Source organism: Dromaius novaehollandiae, chromosome 1 (genome assembly GCF_036370855.1).
Source record: "Dromaius novaehollandiae isolate bDroNov1 chromosome 1, bDroNov1.hap1, whole genome shotgun sequence".
Classification (NCBI taxonomy): Eukaryota; Metazoa; Chordata; class Aves; order Casuariiformes; family Dromaiidae; genus Dromaius; species Dromaius novaehollandiae.
Window position 1 is genome coordinate 154,196,830 of NC_088098.1, and position 21,190 is coordinate 154,218,019.

Here is a 21,190-nt window from a genome sequence, read left to right on the forward strand (position 1 = left end):
AAAAGACATGAAGAACAGTGCCTCTTTCGTACTGCTTTATTTTTTCTTCTTTGTTTGCTGGACTAAGAGTGTCCTGGGCTGCAGACTGTGGCTGGTAACCCTGCTCCTTGGGCAGAATGCACCTGATTCATTTCAGGATGAAACTCATTTGTGCAGGAAGCAGACCCTTCCAGGTGCCAGACCAGGATAACAGATCACCATCTCCTATACCACAGATAAAATGCACTTCCTTAGATATTCCCTTCTTGAATGCACACAACATTGTGGACTTTTGAGACAAATGTACAAATCCTCTCTAAAACTAAACATGGTAACTGGCATGTTCAATCTCTTCAAGGAAGAAGAAGAAAAAGGAGAGAATGATATATATATGATGCTGGTCATAGTTTGATGCACTACAAAGACCCAATGCTGATGGGGCAGCACTAACAAAGTACTATCAAAATACTATCAACATCAGCTACAAACTAAATATATGTCAAATAAAACCTGAAGTAGAATAAAGACATAAAAATGTCAAATATGAGAAAGATAACTGATTGAAAGACGAAATATAGGAAATTACAGTTTATAAACTTTTACGACAATAGTCTATCACTAAGCCAAGAAAACGCAGTGTTGGTGAAACAAGTCTAATTCTCATTACTGATAAAAAACTCTGCATTTTACCAACCTTGCAGTAGGCTCATTCCTATCATGGTAAACATTTATTCGACCAACAAATCTGCAAGACAAAACCAGAAGTAGTTTAGTAGCAAAGCTTATATGCATATTATTATATAGATAAGCCCCAAAGTTTTGATTTTTTAAAATATACACTACAAGGACATGTAATTCTCTGTATACAGATACATATACACAAACACACCTATGTAAATATAAAAACAAAGCAAATTACTCTCACTTTAAAAATCTTTAAGAAGTATATGTGAATATGGATTATTTCAGAAATATTGTATTAGAAGTATTTATTACAGTGAGCAAACAGTTTCCAGTTGAACATGCTCTGATCATCCAAGAAATAAACTAACAAGGAAATCTTGTATTGCTGTAAAATATGTTAGATGTTACACTTAAAGTATTAAACACCATGTAGATACCAAAATACACAGAGCAGTAAGTCAGTATAAAGTTTGCATATAAAAAGATGTAAAAGATTATAAGGCAATAAATACATCTTCCAATTAGACCCATTAGTGAGAATTAACAAAAAATATTATTCTATAACTTATCTGAGGAAAGTAAGAGTGTGATCAGAATCCATTATAAAACATACAATAGAGTTAAAAACAAAACAAAACAAAAGCATAAAGCCAATAGGCAGTTTTCCCTCTGAATAACTCTAAGTACATTTTATCTGTACTTGCAATGACACTGTCCAAGTGGGTGTCTCAAACCAAAAGGGGTAAGTCTGGCATTAGCATTCTGGACTGCAGAGTAAACTGGGGGGAGTGGGTGGGTCTGTTACCATGGAAGGGAAACTCTCATGTTCAGAGGATGGTGACCTACTTGAAGAGAGGATGCCAAGCAGAAGAGAGCACAACAGAGTACAGCCACGTCTAAAGACGCTTTAAATCTGATATGAGGCCTCATGATGTAAAGGGGCCATATGCCTTTGGAAAGGAAAAAAGATCCAGCACTGGACATCTATATTGCCCCTGCAATCAGCCTGAATTCAGCCAGAGTTCAAGATGCCTAAAAATCCCATTCTTAAGGCATCCAGTTAAAATGCATTGCTAAGTTGGCCCCATGGCCCTTCAAAGAAGGGGCTTGAGATGTCTTCTTCCTCCTGCCTGTTTTCATACAAGGGCAGGTGGGATATCCAGAGATCCCTCAAAGTGCCAGGTAACTGTCCATCAGCCAGAGAAGTGTTCCCTAAACTTGCAGTAAGCAGTACATCTGGGTTTTCTCCTAGGAATATCAGCTGAGGTGCCCTAGGGAGCCTTGAGGGAACTCTTGCAGGAAATGGATGGCTAATGTGACTTGGACTCACTCTGGGACCACCTTCACCATATAGACTCAGCCAGGATCTTTTTATGATGACATTCTTACAATTCATTGGTAGGGTACCTTAAATGAAACAGGTAAGAATTATTTTCTTACTTATAAAGGTCAGGCTGAGGTTGTTCGCATTCAATGGTAGCATGTAGTGCATCAATTTCTCGCTCATTGTGAAATGCCTTTGTATCTTGAACAGCATAGTAAGTCTGGAATGGATGGAAAGGTGCAAATAAGATCAAAAAAGTGATGACATATACAAGATACTAATCTGCAGATATTCACACTTCAGTTCAGTGTGAAGTACATTTACTAGCTTCTACATAAGACCTCATATTTTAAATAAGATACAACTTTAAATGCTTTTATTTGGGCACATTCTTACGTTGTATAAATCCTAGCAGTGTCTCACAAATCAGGTTTCCATGAAAGCATACAAATACAACAAAAGCTTGTGCATTATCTCTGTCATCTGCATGCCTATACTGGGCACAGGCAAAACTACAAATAACTATGTTTTAAAACATCTCTTAAAATAATGTAACATTAAGAAAAATGAAGAATTCAACTGGTAGAAACTTAAATTTCACAAGTGAGTATATCTGCTTGCACATATATACATGAAGTTATAATGTATTCTCTGCAAAAGGTTAAAGGCCAACTTTGATTTAAAAAGAAAATGCATAACATTTTATTACTTTATGACTGGATTCACCATCCAAACTAGCTGTTGTAACAAAACAGGTTCCATCCCCTCTACTACTTGATAGAAGTATTAAGTCACATGGAAATGTTTCATCTTCTTTTACCATCACAATGTCTCCAACCTAAGAAAAAAAACAAATGAAACACATTTGTTATTTATGTAACAGTGCAAATTCCAGATTTCAAGAACAAAATTCTAGGTTCCCTCAAATCTCCTGAAAACTCATGAATTTTATTTACATCAGGATTTTATCACAGGAGTAAAGAACTACAGAGATATCTCTCAAAACCAGAATTACACCCTGTGGAATGAATGAGAGGATTACTGTGTGCTGTCTTTCCTCTGAGGAAATTTTACATTTACATTTTACAGATAATGTCTTATTACCCTTTACAACATTATTTCATATGTGGAAGACACTATCCTCACTTTAAGGACACATGCAATGAAAATCCGTTTCAAAATGAGCTTGTGTTTGAGCTGCTCTTATTGGCTCTTGAGGATGAGCATCAAGCTCATTCAGCTACCAATACCTACAGATATCCCTTTGCACACATATGTTTGCTATGCCTGTATCTCATATCATTTAGTTCCTTAAAATATAATCTCTAAAAAGCAAGGGATAGGGGAGAAATGTAAAAAAAATAGGTAAGGCATTAATTAATGTAATACAAATTCCAATTATTCTGTACTTTATTATTTGGGATGGATAACTGTTGAGGCACACACATGTAGTGTTCAGCCTGCAATTTCTTAATTGTCTTTTTATTACTTGGAAAGCCAAGGCAGAAGCTATCACACTCAAAGGGAAAGGTCTTAGCAGGAAGGCTGTGAACACTGTAGAACTATTTATGGTGAAATAGGGCAAAGCAGAAAAAGGTATTCCTAACTAAGATACTAGAAATAAAGGAATAACAAACAAATATCTATCAGTTTTGCTGAGTTCTAAAAATAAATAAGGATGATGAGTTCATCTGCTCACAGAAAAAATTACAGACATGGATTTCTGAAGATAACCTTCAAAACACCACAAAGTGTATTTAGAGGAATTCAGAAGCCTAATGGAGAGGCTGTGATCTGATGGGCAATGCAGGATGTATTCTGAGTGTGCTGTATTTTCTCTACAAGAAATATGACAAAGTGATAGAGTTGTCTATGATAATCAGGCTTAAAGAAGTTATTAGTTTGCTTACCTACAGAGAACCAAAAATGGAGAGAAGACACATGATAAATCATGAGTGAAACACTCCAAGTTAAAAAACAGAAAATGAACGGTTATGACAGAGGAGTTAACAAAGCAAAGATAAAGCACAAACATCTGTAGCTTATTAAAATATTTTATTCAGAGGTATTCAATTAAAAATCAGTACATTTTAGGTCTAATCTCTATGAAATGTAATAAATACTACAATGTCTTCTACACTACATTTCTGAAAATTTATTCTACAAGAACTGTGATGTAAAGTCTGACTCCTAAAAGCTGTTAAGGCATAGTTACTTACTCTTAACTTTCGGCTTTGCTTTCTAACCAGTTTACCATGTTGAATGAAATGAACAGGGCATTGGTTCATTGCATTGTCAGCTTTATGTCGAAGCCAATCTTCATAACCCTAGAAAACAGTGAAATGGATCAACGGCGATGCACATTTAGTTATAAAGACACAGAACAGATCTATCTTGTAAGAAACATTTTTTAAATGATCCTTGAGCAAAATAAGGAAAAAAAAGAAAAGATTCTCATGAGAACAAATGAAACTGTGATACATATGTCATTAATGCAGTCATGTTGGACATATGTGAAAAAGACCACTTACAGTTACAATTAGTCAACAAAAATATATATTTTAACAAAGACATTTTGATGAACAAGGACGTTTACAATGTACAGAGCAGTTTCTGGTGTTTAAGTGATCATTTCTTGCTCTCAGTCTATTGACTACTATTGAGTAAGTGCAAAGTATGTATAGAAGTTGTTGCTTAGAAGATTAAAACGTAGAAAATGCATTTTGGAAGGCTGGCACTCCATACTGAAAGATGATAAGGTAAGGGCATGACTGAAGATGGTCATATTTGCTGATTGCTTTACAATTATGTTGAACTTTTTAGCCCTGTGTGCTATCAGTCCTCAAGAATGTTGTCTGAGGAAGAGACTTTGCAGACTAACCAATTTGGATTGCTGAGGAGAGATTCAATCATAATACTATGCACAGCATGTCATAATCCAGAATTTCTTTGACTCGTACCAAGCTGTAGTGAGACACTGTGAGGTGTAACATCTAAAATCTTAGAGTGGGAAAGCCGTACCTAAAATGCTAGCTAATGCATTTATCACACCTCCGCTCATCAGCAAGATCCGAATTCTACTGCAAAGTACAGTCAACTGTTTTAGCTGGCAGTATGAAGAAATAAAAACATTGCTTTTTATAGTTTCTTTGAAAACTAATGAACAATAAATTCGCATTTATCATAAAGACTATGAAGTACCAATGATGGTAATCAGTTATCCTATTCAGGAACAATAAAAATTACCCCCCTTTTTTAGTCATTGTTTTAATCGTCATAGTCCCAGAGCATGACCAAAGGTAGGTAAGGAACACAGAACCTTCATATAAGTTTTGAGCCTAAATGTGGAGCATTCTGACATAGGAATTTTTCTGATATCCAACTTCATAATCAATCCAGAAAACAGGATATTCTTTTTGAAGTATAGCATGAGAGATCTTTGTATAGCATGAGAGAGCTTTCTTATGCCCATAAAAAGTGCTAACTCCTTTGAGTGCTCAGGCAAAAGATTATGAACATCAAGCTGCTTGCACAAATTCTCCTAACATTTTTATATCCCATTCACTTATTTCATCTCCCTACCCTGCAGGAAAGAAATGGCTGATGTGCTGACCCAAAGATACAGTGAAGACTGAACCATGAAATAGAACTCACTGTGCCAGTGAGTTCTTACACCAATAGCTCTCCTGCAGGAGCAATTATGATTAGATTGGAGTGAAGGCAACAAGCAAAACAAATAACAGAATCACTGTAAAGACCATTATTTGAGCCTATTACTTTAGGAGCCCAGAGTTTCAGAAACTACTCTGTAGCTACGGTGAGATGCCACAGTAAATGCAGATGAAGAATGCTGTAGCCACACAATGCAAAGCACTGCTTATAAACTCACTTGCTAGTTCCAACTTAGTAACATTTTTGATGAGTTAACTTTGTACTGGCAGGCTATATGCCAGCTCAGGTATTCCTGCAGCTGGCCTGAAGCTGACAAAGTCAACAAATTCTGCTCTGGCTAAATCAGTGGAAGTGGAATCATGTGCTCATACCTGATCCAGATCAAATTTGTATTAGCGGAAGCCCTGATAATGAACAGATCTGATACTCACGATTGCAGTATCTCATGAATTAAAGCATTCTATAATCACCTTAAGTTGCACTGATTCCAATGAGATGCAATCTACATTTAAGTGCTCATACTAACCAGTACCACTGCAGTATTAGGGTTCTAAGTGAAAAACTACCATAACCCATTACTTTTGATACTACTAACTTAAAATTTGTACAGTTTCTTACCAATATAATGCAATTCTACTTGAACAGAACAAGTTTTATTAGGATCTTCTAAACTTCACTGATTGGCAAGACTTGATTTCTAAAAATTACTTTAGTTTTGTAGATTAATTTTCAAATTAAATGTGAGGAAATACTTTAAAATATACTTAGTACTAATCTGTAGGAAGTAATGCAGCTATCATTATAAACTGTAGGTTATAACCAATATATAGTGAAGATTTTAGCCAAAATAATTTTTATTATCTGTTCATACTGTAAAGACTAAGGACAACCTGAAACTAAAAACAGATTTATCTTACAAGCTTCTGTAGTTCTTACTAAACTAATTTTCAATCATTATGGAAAAATGTAATAGGATGTGGATTACTATTTAGAAACAGAAAAAAGTCAAAGCGTGCTGAGTAAACACATGAATGGAAACGATTGCTTGGAACACAAGGACGCTGAACTTACAAAATAATTTAGAAGCTTCTGCTGAATTAATGAAAGACACCACCATTTAGCAACCAACTCCTACTTTAACTACAGAAGCAAAAATAAAATTACTCCCCAAAAGTTCACTAAAATCATTTGTCAGGGACAGCCCTAAGACAGTATGACATAAAGGCAGGGAAAAAATGAAATATAAAACAAATAAAATGCTCTCTGTAGTTTTAGTTTTTTCTCATTAAAGTTCTCACCTGTTTGATAGCTGTTACAGTGATGACAAATAAAAGTGGAAGTCCACTTGTAACTGGACTAGTAGGTGTATCAATAATTAACTGTAATAAAAGGAATAAATATTTTCTGGTTATATTTTTGTGAATGCAAGTAGTCAATTTTTCAAGCAAAATGTTCCAAGTAATTTTTTAACCAATATGTAACCACGCACCAAAGACATTTAATTAAAAAGAGCAGTATTCTAATTCAATTTTAATATATAATAGAATACCAGCAAAAATCAAAATAAATTATAACCGTATGCTATAACAAGATATAATAAGATATATAAAAGGTATAAAATGATAAAATAAGACATATTATCACATTTGCATTTCACATTTTATATCAACTATTTGGATTTTTTTTCAAATACTGCTCAGGAAAATATGACACAAAATTCACTTCAAAATAGGTACTAACAGCACTGAAACGTTTTTAATGAAACAGAAGTTAATAAAGTGATATTTCTTTTGGAAATAGCCATCTCTAACCATCTAGACAGGGTAGTTTATTAGGCAACTAACTGCTACAGCTTTTCTTTAATCAGTGTACCTCATTGCAATTTGGAAGAGTCCAGAAATTTATTTAAAAATGGTGATAGCTTACCTGAACAAGAAAAATGATGAGAAAATAAAAATTAGCTATTCTTCTGAACTGCTCAAACAAATTTTTCGGTATAAAGTTCCAAAATGTGTACTGAAAATGAACACAACGATTTTCAGTGTTTATGAGAGAAAATATTATTCACACTTTATGCTCTAAAAAATCAAACAAATTCCTAATTCATAACCCAAGATGAAATACAACAAAAATACTGGATAATGCCTTTGTTACTTTATTTAATATATTTATTGAAATGGAATCTTAATTATCAGTCATGTATTCTTGGAATCATATTAATTGCTTCAGACAGGTTTTTCTGAACTGTGGCAATCTTGGTACTATGGACTGAAATAGTTTTTTTAATAACAACAGTGCTCATTCAGATATTTAGTTCCAGAACAGTTAAGCCATCAAAGGATCTAAAAAACATTTCAGTCATCTTATTTCTAACAGTACTTTTAATTCACTTCCATTTTGCAGGCATGACTTGTGGGGGTAGGTGGCATTCTGAGTGTTAACTAGGCACGGAGAGCAAGTTCGGGACCAAGTAAGTTGTCAGCTGCTCTTTTGTTCCCTGGCTTTAACATAAACATACTCCTCACAATAAACTGCTGAATTTTTCTACTAATCTTATAAATAGCTAAATTTTAAAAAAATTACCTGAGGTACAGTATATAACAGTGTAAACAGAAACTGTAAAAACTTCAAAGGAAAAAAACACAGAAAAGCAAGAGAGAAAGGATTGTAAGAGGTCATCTAGTCCCTTCCTCTGCCCTGCAGCAGGTTTGACTAAATGCTTTTCATTCTTACACAGTTGACTTTGTAGCTCCAAAAACTGCATCAGAGTATAGCACATCAGGACGTATGTGAAAAATGCCAGCTAAAACTCTGTAAAAACGTGTGAAAAGTGGCTTAAGAAAACTAGCACTATATCATCTTATTATCCAAATTATCGTTTGGCATGTAATAAAATGTCAACTCCAGTGTAACTTTCATTTCAAAGGAGGAGGCCTGGGAAGCTTCGACAAATTCTTTCTTCTGCCACAAATGTGTCCTCTCTCCTCTTGGCAGACTGCAATGATAACTGCTGACATGCGCATTATACTGCTCGTTACATTACTTCTGAATTTCGCCGTGAAAGCAAAGACAGCTACAGCTCTAAAAGGGAAGTACCTGTATTCTATCTACAGATGAAGTACAACTCTGAGAAACAGGGTTTGTTTGGACATACAACCCCTATTATGCAGGACAATCTTTTTACTTATTTTGGATTAAACCCCATACTTGTGTAGGACATAGGAATGAAATGCTCTTTTCCTTATGATATGCCAAAAATCAGTATAAATAAATATAAGCATTCCCTAATTAAACACTTACCCTGCTTAAGAGTTGCCTCAAAACCCATGGAGGCATACATGCAATAGCTGGAAAGTCAGGTGCTGTTGTCTTACAGCCAGAATTCTTTTCATCAGACTGGAATGCTGTTTGCACTGCCCCTACCCATCCACTTGTGCTGGCCAAGGAATTTCAAAACAGAGCTGGTTAGACATGATAGGGGATTTCGCTTGCACAACAGTCCCAGTCATTTAAAGCTGCTGTTGTGGTATGTGACAGCACAGAGAAGGCAGGTCCCACTCCCAGTGATTTCAACCTACTAGTGACAAGGAAAACACCAGCAACAAGGTATCTTTTTCCTTACAATCTTAGAGCTGTAGTCATCAACGAGAGGCTTAAATGCTGATGGTGATGCACAGACAGAAAATGAAACATAAGCAGGACTGTAGGGCATCTGGAGTTTTGACTTTCAGTTTTAAGAACAAATAAAGTAATTTTTATATTAACATTTTTCAGTTGTCTTTATGAAGTACAACCCAAATTTAACATTTTTCCAAACAAAAAAATCCTCCTTACATGCTGAATTCAACTGTTGTGATCTCACAGGCACTCTTAATGGCTACATACAGCAACAAAACTCTTGGTGGGTTTTGTATATATGATTATACTAGGCATGAGATTGTAAACCACAACTGAGACATCAAAAACACATGCTATTTTCTTATTTCTTTATTCACTATTGTCAAAACACCAGATTTCTTTTACTTCACATGCTGCAAACGATAGTATGTAAGAAGAAATCAGTTATAATAAGTCTATATTTTCATCACTGATTATCAGGAAAATTATCTCTATTTTCTAATCTTTTGTATTTATTTCCTTATGAATCTCTGCCTGCGCAGAAGGTAACGTGAATAGATGTTTCAGTGAAAACTTTTGCTTATGTTTTTCTCTGTTTAGCAGTTTTGATATAACAAGTGTTTTTCCATGTTTCCACTGTTAAATTTTGATGATTTATACAAGTTCCCCAAGAGATGATTCATAAAGTAAAAATATAATCTTTTAAGCAATAACTTCCTGTTTAAACCTTCCATACGGTAATTTGATTAAATGTATGGTGGCAGCATGCTGCTGTCAGATCAGGTATTTAAAATACCAGATTGAGGAAACCAAGTCAAATAGTTAAGATAAAATCTGTAGAAAGTTCTGAACATTCACCTTTACCCTAAGTATTTGATCCCCCTCATAATCCAACCTCAGTTCACTACTTTTCCAGTCAAGTGCTGGGTCTCTCCTTTACTGCAACTTAACCTTTGGTCAGCAGCTTTTCTGTCTAAGTATATATGAAGAGCCTGGGAGCAGATCATGTTTTGTGGTTTGAGAGGTGTTGCTTGAAATAGATGTTTCTTAAAAACAGAGAACTTCTTGAAACTTCATTTTCATTTATCCTGACAGATTTTTAGCATTTTATTATACTGGATTTAACACATATAAAGCACAACTTTATCCTCCCCATTCTTCTTCAAAGAAGTAACACTTTATGAAGGATTTTAGGCAAGAAAGAAAGAGCACCAAGATGTCTAGACAGTTTGAATATGTATTAACTATTTATATAGAAGCTGATGTACACTGTCACAAAGTAAAATGTGATCACAGCTGACAGGACTTAACCTTACCATAGTATTCTCAATCTAGGCTTGCAGGTAGCATTTTTAATTTGGATTTATTTTGGAAAATACTGTAATCAGCCACAAAATTCCAAAGACATGAATTGTAACCTTCAGCTAAAACCTCCAAGGAAGTGAAAGCAAGAAGGAAATTTGAGGATGGCCTGTATCTATGTAAATGTAACAGCCCTCATTTCCATCCAGTAGAACAATACGTTCCATTGCTCATCAAATATTGTATCATTATTTGTTTGTGCTGCACTCTTTTTCCTGTAGAAGGGCATTACAAATATTACCTGACTAGTATACATACTCTTACTGACGCACCACAAACATTAAAGTATTAAATGAGAATATCTAATAACTGACAGTTGATTCTATTAACTTCTAGTGTTCATGCTCCTCAGAGAGTGAGACAAACTCAGAATGCAGGTTCCAAACAAATTTTTAGCTGTGTTAAAATAGTACAATTATCATGATGCAGCAGCATCAGCAATGCTTACTACAGGAGTCTCTGGGCTATGAAACGCAGGCTAGCAATGCTTGCATTTTTTCCACTTTCTCCCAGCCATCAGTAGCTCAGAGCAATACCTACAAATGGATGATTAACGTGTAACCATCATAATCAATCCTAGGAAAAACAACAGAGTGGCTGCTGCTGAAAAAACATAGTTAATGGATATTTAACTACCCTTTTGAATATAGTTCACTTGAAGGAAATAAGGATATCCAAATATTTAAGGACCTGAGACTTTTAAGATGGGGAAAACTTAACTGGTCTTTTTTAATTGCTCCAGAAGACTTAGAAGGTAGAATGTGTATGAGCCTTCTGGTCAGAGAGCAAGCAGAGTTTTGTATCCATCTAAGGATTACGAACAGATGCATCTAAAGCACTGTGAAAGGAACTGCAAAATCAGTCTGCCTGCATTGTAATCACGATAGTACCTGCAATTCTGAACTTAAGACTGCTTGGGTACACCTCAGCAGTACTGCCAAATGTGCAGTTGTTCCATCTCACCTGTTCTTGCACTCTGCTCTCTTGCTAACACCAGGTCGATTACAGGTCCAACTCCAGCACCTCCTTGTTAGAGCCAATCCCATGAATTTAAAAACACCAAATAGGGTCCCATAACAATGGTTTAATGTTTTTTTAAAGACTGTATTTTGACCTTTTCATTTGATATCTGTATTCCAGAATTTTGGCTCTGATTTCAAGCTTTTCTCTCCATTCTAAGAGGCTGATACTTTCTTAAGTAAAAGGAGTTTCTTATGTAATCACTTGACATCAAAAGCTGGAGCTGTAAGGTGAAAAAAAGCACTGCACTCCAGATTTCAGTATTAAGATCTCTCAACACCACCTCCTCAATTTCTCACAGCTTATTTGTTTAAACAGTCACCAACCTCTTTTCTAACCTGCTCTGATTTCATAGTCTGACGCTCCTTTCCCTCCACATTACTGGACCCTTTTCGTTGTTTCTTGTAAGTGCTTAAATCTATTTTGCCAAAAACATCAACCATGTTGCTTCAGCCCTGGTCTGTAGATATCTTACCATGACGAATTCTAACCCCTTCTGCAAGACAGAATTAGGGGAGAAAAGATAAAAGCTGAACAAATAATGCCTCAGTCACTTCCTTTTTCAAATTTGCCCATGTTTTTCCTTTAACAGATCAAGAAACATATGCAAGACTTGAACATGCCCATACTGACTTCAGTATTTTTAACAGTAGACTGTATTTTTATATATGTATGTATTACATTTTATATATTATAACATATTACATATTTTTATATTCAAATTATATCTATGTATTTACTACATATTTTACATATATTTATACATTTTTAAGGTATTCTCCCTTCAACAGGATAGCTGAAAAAAGACTCCTCAGAAGTTTGACAAATGCTTTAAAATTGGTTTTATTTATGTAAGTATTACTCTTTTTTAGACAAATAATTTCCCAAGGTTAAAAGAGCAGAGAACTGGCAATAACAACTACTGCAAAGGGTGTGCAAGACAGTAAATCAATAATTAGCTGAAATCCTAAGCCCTGATTTCAGTCTCTATCTCAAGTGACTTGCTTAGAATCACACAGTAAGCTGTGGCAGAACTGAGCTATGATCTTTGATATATTAAAACAGTCTCACCTCTCAAACTTGAAGCAAAAAACTTCAGGCTTCTGTGCTTCTTGTGATCCAATAAAAATGGAATAGTGATATCCATGAAATTTTGAAAAGTGCTTTGCAATGTATAAAACACAACTTGGAATGAATGTAGAAATACTTAGTTAGCTATATTTTAATAGAAGTACTTACTTGAGCTTTATCTTCACAGTGTTTATGACTCTCGATGGAGAGACCCCTGTTTCTCCATACCACATGACTGAGGGAAGTTCACATTACACTGCTCATAGCAAGCCCCTTTCAGAGCAGATCAATATGCCCACACTAAAAGGCACACAGAACATTCCCTAGCTTGCTACCTGGCCCAAAAGTATTTGTGCACAGACCTCTCTGCCCCACAAGGCATACATAAATATTTATCTGCTTTATGTACACATGGCCGTGCCAGTTCCCATTGTGGCCTTTGCTTAGGATGCATCGTTGACTTTCAAATGACATTGCTTTGGGCATCTTCAACTTAAAGCTGTAGAGGCCAGACAAATTTTTCCAGTTATGAAGCACTGCTTCGAGAGGTCTGGGATAGCCTAGGACTCCTCCACCTTCCAAGCAGCTCTTCTTGGTGGAGGCATTTTAATACTTCTTTAACCTTCAGAATTAACATTTCCTCTAAATGTGGCAAGATAATGAAAAAACAGAGACTCACAGCCCCTCTTTGTGTTTTTACAACATGAGGCCGAGAGTGAGTGCTGCACGGAAGAGGTGCAGCACATTGGCATGAATTTCTACTGGAACAGTGCTGAGCATCATGGCAAAAGCAAAGAGCCTTGCACACTCTAATCCGTACTTCCTCTTTGAGCAGTTCCTGGAACATCCTATACATTGAAGTATTTCCAGTAAATTCGTATCGGCAGAGATACACAGAAGCGATATCAGGAACAACACAGTGAGAACAACTGAAGGGAAAATGGCTGCTGGAATGAAGTGAGGAGCATCCCAAACAATGTGAATGCACCCAAACAATGCCATCATACTATCCTCTCCTCGCATACACAAGTTTGAAACAGTCTGCATATTAAGATGTTATAAACTATATTTCTATAGCTTTGTATAAGCAGATACAGAAACTTAGAATAACTTTGGTTGGATTTCTGGAAGCCATCTACTTCAACCCCTTGCTTAAAGCAGGTCTAATTAGATCAGGTTACTCAGGACCATCTCCAAGGACAGAGATTCCACAACCTCCCTGGGCAAACTGTTCCAGTATTTGGCCACCCTCATGATAAAAGAAAAATTCTTGATACGTAATCAGAATTTCCCATGTTCCAAATTGTACCCATTGCTTCTCATCTTTTCACCAAGTACCTTCAAGAAGAGTCTGGTTTCATATTCTCTGCATTCTCCAATTGGGTAGTTGTAGACAGCAATCTGCAACACAGATCTCCCCTCTAGGCCTTCTCTTCTTCAGGCTGAACAGGTGCAGTTCCCACACACACTCCTCATATGTCATGTTCTCCAGCCCCCTGACCAACCTGGTGGCCTCTGGTGGGCTTGCTCCAGTATGTCAATGTCTTTTTTATAATGGGGAGCTCTAAACTGAACACAGTACTCCAGATGTGCTCTCATAAGAGCCAAATAGAAAAGGATCACTTCTGTCAACCTGCTGGCAAGACCCTTCCCAATGCAGCCCAGGATGTTGTCAGCCTTCTTTGCCACAAGGGCACATTGCTGGCTCATGTTCGACTTGTTGTCCACAAGACTCCCAGGTCCTTTTCTGCAAAGCTGCTTCCCAGCCAGGTGGCCCCAGCCTGCACCAGTACATGAGGTTATTCTGTTCCAAGTGCAGGATCTTGAATTTCCCTTTGCTGAACTCATATAAGGTTCTTGCCAGTCCATTTCTTCAGCCTGTCTGGGTGCCTCTGAATAGCAGCTCTGACCTCCAGTTTGTTGACCACCCCACACCCATCCCCCAGTTTGGCAGTGTCTGAAAACTTGCTGAGGATGCACTGTGTCCTGTCATCCAAGTCATTAATCAAGGCATTAATCAGTATTGGTCACAGTACTGATCCCAAGGGGATGCCACTAGTTACTGGCCACCAGCTAGACTTTGCACCACAGACCGCATCTTGTTGAACCTGGCATTCTAGCCAGTTTTCCATCCACCTTATCATCCTATCCAGCCAGTATCTCATCAGCTTGATAATACAGAGAATATAGGACACCATCAAAATCTTGCTAAAATCAAGTTATACAACATCCACTGCCCTCCCCTTGTCCATATCATAGAAAGCAATGAGGTTGGTCAGGCATGATTTGCCCTTGGTTAACCAATGCTGGCTGCTCTCAATCACTTCTTGCCCTTCATGTGTTTAAAAACAGCTTCTGAGAGGATTTGTTCCATAATCTTCCCAGGGACTGAGGTGAGGCTGATCAGTCTGTAGTTCTCTGGATCCTCCTTCTTGCCCTTCTTGCAGATGGGTGTGACATTTGCCTTTTTCCAGTCATCAGGAACCTTCCCCAGTTGCCTGTCCTGACTGTCAGCAGTCTCAAGGCAAAGCTCAGTGCAGTCAAGCCACTCCTTTGCACAGAGAACAACCCCTCCTCCTCATCTTCCCACCCTATCTTTTCTTAAAAGCCTGTAACCCTCCACAGCAGCACTCCAGTCATGAGAGCTATCCCACAATGTCTCCATATTCCCAGTGAGGCCATAGTTCTGCAGCTGTGCATGGATTTGTAATTCTTCCTACTTGTTTCCCATGCTACACATATTTATGTACAGGCCTCATTTGGGACGGGCCCCATGCTCTTTTTACAGGGGAAATGTGAGAGCCTCCACTGGCCTGTTGTCCCCGGGACATGTCTACTCTGTCCCTTGTGCCTTTGCTTCACTTCAGGTCATGGTAAACCCCCCACAGTATGCCTAGTTTAAAATCCTCCTCACAAGGTTGGTAAGTGTCTTTGCAAAGACACTCTTGCCCCACTTTGTCCGAAGTATCTCATCCCTGCTCAGTATCCTTTGCTCCTCAAAGAAGGTCCTGAGGTCACAGAAGCCAAAGCCCCACCTGCAACACCAGCCACACAGTCAGGTATTGACCTGCTGGATGAGTCTTCTTCCTCTTGAGCCCTTCCCCTCACTGGAAGGATTGACATGACCACCTGGGCCCCCATTCCCAGTAAAAACTCTCACCCGCCCCACGCTCTGTAGTCATTCTAATATGCATCAGGTTACCCCTAGCAGTATTGTTGGTGCCCACATAGAAGACCAGCAAGGGCAAGCTCCTCCAAGCAGCAAGCCTGAGGGCAAGAAAAGCTTAAGCAGTCTCTCTGCAACAACATGGATCCTGGCAAACAAGCCTCCTGAGACAACAGGTTAGAGCAGCAGATAGCTGCCTCCATCCCCTGCAGGAGGGGGTCTCCAGTAACTATCATTTGCCTTTTCCCCTTCATGTGAACATTAGGTTCAGGCTCAGATGGCCTTGAAGATTCACCATTCCCTGATGGGTCCTCTTTGTCCTCACCAGCACTGCGGGTATTATGCATATTCTGAAATCACAGATCTGCAGGTGGAGCAGGAGCCTTCCTCCTGCTGCCAGAAGTCACAAGCTTCCAGCCTTCTCCATCTTTACAGCTACCCCCACTACTCATTTAGCCAGGGCCTCCAGCTGTCCCTCCTTCCTTGCTTCGTGTAGTTCAGGCTCTAATCTTTGCAGAGTTTCTGCAAAGACCCTGTCAATCTCCTCTTCATTTTCCCTGATGGTACACAGCCTGTTCATCTCTCCCTGCAGCTCCTTCCCCTGGCAACTCAGCACAGGGACAAGAGCACACCTCTGACAGGAGAGGCCACTGCTGCTTCCAGCCCCAAGGAGATGCATTAGCCACTCACTGCAGGTCCAGATCTGGACAGCGACATCCACCTGCTGATACTCCCCCTGGGCCAAGGCCTCCGACATGCCAAGGGCATTTGCACCAGCTAGTGCTAGAAAGTGTGCCCTGCAGCAAGTTGAGATCATCAATGCATCCAAGCAGCCCCATGCAATTTTGAGCAGGGATGCTGGAAGCACTGCACACCAGCTGTGTTAACTGGTGCTCCTTCAGAAGCAAATAAATAGCAAATGGAAGCTGTTTCAAGGTGTGTGCCACTCTAGCCACACAGAGGAGAAGCTTTGCCCATCTCCGACCCTGCTGAGTCCCTTCTTGCAAGACTAACAGCCCACCAGACCACAGCTGACTTAGCCTGTGAACACAGTCATTGCCATGCACTCCCACTGCCCACGCTGCCCTCACAGCAAATTGCATCTTTGTTGGAATGTGTGTGCAAAACAAACACTGAGAAAATCATTCAGTGGACAGTGTTCTGAACAGCATGCACTCTAAATACAAAATTGGTTATACTTTGATATATATTAATATTACTATTTCACTAGTGTTTAATAGTTTAATATACAGCATATAAAAACATAACAATTTTGAAAATCCATTTTCTATAGGTTTGTACTTTTTCCAGCGTATATGTTTAAAATTCTCAGATCAGGTTTGCATATTTCTGTGATTTACTAAAAGCCGTATTGTTCCAAATGCTGCACTAAGTACCAGAGATGATGTGGGAACCTTAGGAAAATAGTTCAATAACAGGTCATAGAAAAATACTAACAGCCTGTCCTTTTTATTAGATTTATCCTGAAGTTATTTTTAGGTTGCAAAAGACCATTATAATCGTTTAGAATTACCTATGGTCCAGGCCACAGAAGTATGTAACACAGTTCTTTGTCAGAGTGAGGTTCTGAAATAATGTAACACATAACTTCTTAAATGTATAGTGGTCTACCAAAAAAAAAAAAAAAAAAAAAAAAAGGAAAATTGGCATTGCAACACTGATAGATTAAAAAACATATCTCTTTGCAATTACTCATTTAAAGATCTTGTATATTAGGAAGAAAGTCAGTCCTGGACTTCTGTAGGAAATTAATTAGGCTTATGAGATGAATTAAAAACTAAGATCTTATAAACAGGCATCTGATACTGTAGAAATGGTGTTGTTATACTAGGAGTAATTTGCAATAACGCAAGGAAACACTGCACTATACTGAACATGAAACAGAACAAAGTTACAGTTGTACATTCATTCTTTTTTATAAGCAAACAATTTTGCTCCTTTTTGAGCAAACAATTTTGCAATTAGTTTTTTTCATATTTTTTGTTTAGTACAGAATAAGGTATACAGACACACTCAAATATACTTTTACATTTAAATTTTATCTTTTTATCCTCCACTATTTCAAAATTTACATATGACTAGACAAGAACATTTTAGCATCATCCACTGAAACCTGACAGAATTACTTAAGTTTATTTAACTATTAGTCACTGAGATTGAGATGACTCACAAATAATCAGATTAGTGCTGAAAGCAGCTAAGTTTTCCCTTGCAATTTATAGGACTCTCAACGTGCAGCATTACCATTTCAGGCCATTCTCATACAAATCAACATTTGGATCAGTATCCAAAGAAAAGTCCTCAGGAAATGTGAAAATAACAGAAGATAATACTATTTTTGAGACAAAATTGAGAGCACTTCTGGTCAGTGAAAATATAGTATTACAGCATTTCTACAGCAGGAGATAATAGTAATACTTTTTGCCATCTAAATTCACCTCACTGCTTCTTTATAATAACCTACACAAGACATAAAGCTATAGTACAAGTCAGCATTCCATAATTTCATATTATAATTTAAATTAAATGAAATCTCTTTAATTGAAGACAAAGTTTTCAAGTTACAGTTCTTCATCCACTATAGAATCAATCTTGCATTTCATTTAGTCATATCCCCCTACTCTTCAGCACCATCTTTCTGTGGGCTTAAGCCCCACTGCTTCCAGTTACGTTACACCAGATGCAAGTGTTCACTGCAGCTGTAAAAATTTCCCTTCATGAAACTATGGCAGTAAAAGTTTGCAGCTACACAGGATCAATGTTATCAAGGCAAAATACAGTATACTGATTACTCACAAACTGAAAACAAGAATAAAAGGCCTATTTACATGGCTTGCAAACCTGAAATCTTTTAAGTTTCCCTAAGCCAGTTTTTTCTGTAGGTGGTAGGGAAAAAGAGTCAGTCCTGCAGAGCGTCTCCTGTGTTTCTCAGTTTGTCAGCTTTTATTGACACACTGGGTAGTCTCTGACCCCTTACTCAACAGATCATTCCTACCCTAGCATCTCTGAAATTTTTGATTCTTTCTAGCATGTCACTCTTTATGTTCTCTGCTAAAAGCAGTAAGCAACTCTAATCAGACAAGTCCTCACAGAGCTCCATATTGGTCCCTCAAAAAGATCTCATTTCTATAGACTCCCCTCTCTTGTACCAAAAAGAGACAGATGTACACATCAAATCAGTCTTTAGTTCATTGCCTCAGCTAGGAGATGCAAATCCCTACTGTGTCTACACATGAATGAGATTCTTGAAGCACAGCAGTTCCATAAATACATCAGATCAATGTAATAGTCAGAAGAAGGAAGTGGAATATTACGAATTATTAACAGACGAATAAAGAGCTGAAAACACTATGCCACTGCATAAAACCATAGTTAACCTATACATTGCATGCTGTGTACTTCTCCATCCTAAAAACTCTATAGCTGACTTGGGAAAAGGTACAAAGAAATCTGAGCAAAGGTATGAACTACCTTCCGCACAAAGAGTAATTGAATAGACAGATTATTCAGCCTGCAAGAGAATATGGTAGAAGACCATAAACAGAATTGAGAAGACAAACAGGGGATAATGGTTGTTTTCAGACTCGAGGACTTAGAGAATCAAATGAAATTAGCAAGTAGCAGTTTCAAAATAAAGGGGCCACTGCTAATGTACTGTTTAACTGTAGAAACAAGAAACTATGGAATCTGAAAGTTTACTTGGGTCCAAGAAGTATTGAAGAAGTTCACAGATGAGAAATCCAAATAAATACATATTAAATACAAAATCATCACTTCTGGCTCACAAATACCTAAATCATAGATCAGCAAATACTGAGAGAGTGTTCAATGAAACTATCACTCTATGCTTGCTTGTTCTTGCATTCTTCCCTAGGCATCTGCTGCTGGGGACAACATACTGTGCCAGGTGGACCTTTGGCAATTCTTATGTCATTACCATGGTAGCTAGACAGGCACACTAACATACTACTATATATGTAAAGATATTCTCTTTACCTTATTGGTTGGGGTACTCTGGGCACAACAAAAACACAAAACTTGGATCTTAAGCAAGTTTCATATTAACTAGTTATTCTGTAACTGGTCAAGTTTAAGGAAAAAAACAAAACTTTTTATGTTATCCTGATTCAGAAGAGGGGAAAAAAATGTTGTTTCTGACCAAATTCTGTTAACTGCTACTGTTGTATAGTTTTAACTTATTTTTCCTTTTTACTCCATAGTTAGTAGAATCAGTAAATTATTTCAGAATTTGCTTTATTTTTAAAAGGAAACAAAAGTAAGCAACAACACTCAAATCAATTTACTTGCATTTTTTTTCCTTTGAAACGTTAGAATTTTCTACCAGTTGGTATTTTGCCATGCTGCATTACTGTCAAATGATAAATCCAATCAAGGGCATACAACAGCTATTTTAAAGGCCCATGCAGCTAAACTAGCTAAAAATTCTATCAACATAAAGATCCCCCTTACAAAGGCCAATACTTTTAGAACATAAGCCAACTCTGCACAATCTACAAGACATTAATTTATGCCTTCTCTCATTTCAACACAGCCTTTCTGTAGTACATTCTTAAAAACGTAGGTCTTTTTCTTTGGTCAAGGTCTGTCTAGAAATCATTTTTCACAAGGAACATGTCATTAAGCATGCAGAACATCAGCCACATTGTACAGTAACATTGCAATATACAAAAAAAATCCTTCCGTACTGGAATCAAATTATTATCTTGCTGACACCAGGAAACCTCTCATGAAGCCAAGTAAAGTTTACATTTAGAAAGAATAATGATATGAACCTTAGATTTCCCTAGCAATTCCAAGCTGCCATATTTTTTCAGTGTTTTATGAAAGGACATTTGTCAGTATAGCAGCATACAGATAGTCTAATTGATGAGGTTTCTTCATGGTTTTAAACATCACTTTCAGAAGTTTAGTTTGTCTTAAGTTGGTAAAATCTGTACTTAGAAGTTCAGAGTCCCTCATCCTTGAAGAGCAATTATCTTCCTTCTGGTATGAGCACTAAAGACCTATAAAACCATAGGTGAAAGTTATTGTCTGTCTTACCAATGAAGGAGTAAGGAAATATCCTTCATGGTTGAGATACCATTACACAGCATGCTTGTGTGTGTGTATTTTACTTTAATAATTATGGATTTCCCATTTTAATTTTGTATATTCAATCATTTTTACTAAGTTTAAGGCTGTGTTTCCTAAGCTGTGGTAGGTGCCCCCCTAAAGGTTACATAAGGGAACAGGTAAGGACAGTGAAAGGTTAA

General features: G+C 37.3%; 1 protein-coding gene across 4 annotated transcripts in view; it reads right to left on the bottom strand.

Moving 5' to 3' along the window:
• The window catches only part of ATP11A (ATPase phospholipid transporting 11A), a 137,491-nt gene that overhangs the window by 45,835 nt on the left and 70,466 nt on the right, over positions 1 to 21,190 (bottom strand). For 3 of the 4 annotated variants that reach the window (XM_026096982.2, XM_064503851.1, XM_064503859.1), the window contains exons 3-8: positions 7,586 to 7,675; positions 6,958 to 7,038; positions 4,207 to 4,314; positions 2,697 to 2,825; positions 2,104 to 2,207; positions 674 to 724 (exon numbers count right to left, since the gene is read on the bottom strand). In XM_026096982.2, coding sequence (XP_025952767.1) covers positions 674 to 724; positions 2,104 to 2,207; positions 2,697 to 2,825; positions 4,207 to 4,314; positions 6,958 to 7,038; positions 7,586 to 7,675 — 563 coding nt within the window. Of the gene's footprint in view, positions 1 to 673; positions 725 to 2,103; positions 2,208 to 2,696; positions 2,826 to 4,206; positions 4,315 to 6,957; positions 7,039 to 7,585; positions 7,676 to 8,959; positions 9,096 to 21,190 lie in introns of all 4 variants that reach the window. The other variant, XM_064503842.1, reaches the window with a different exon arrangement.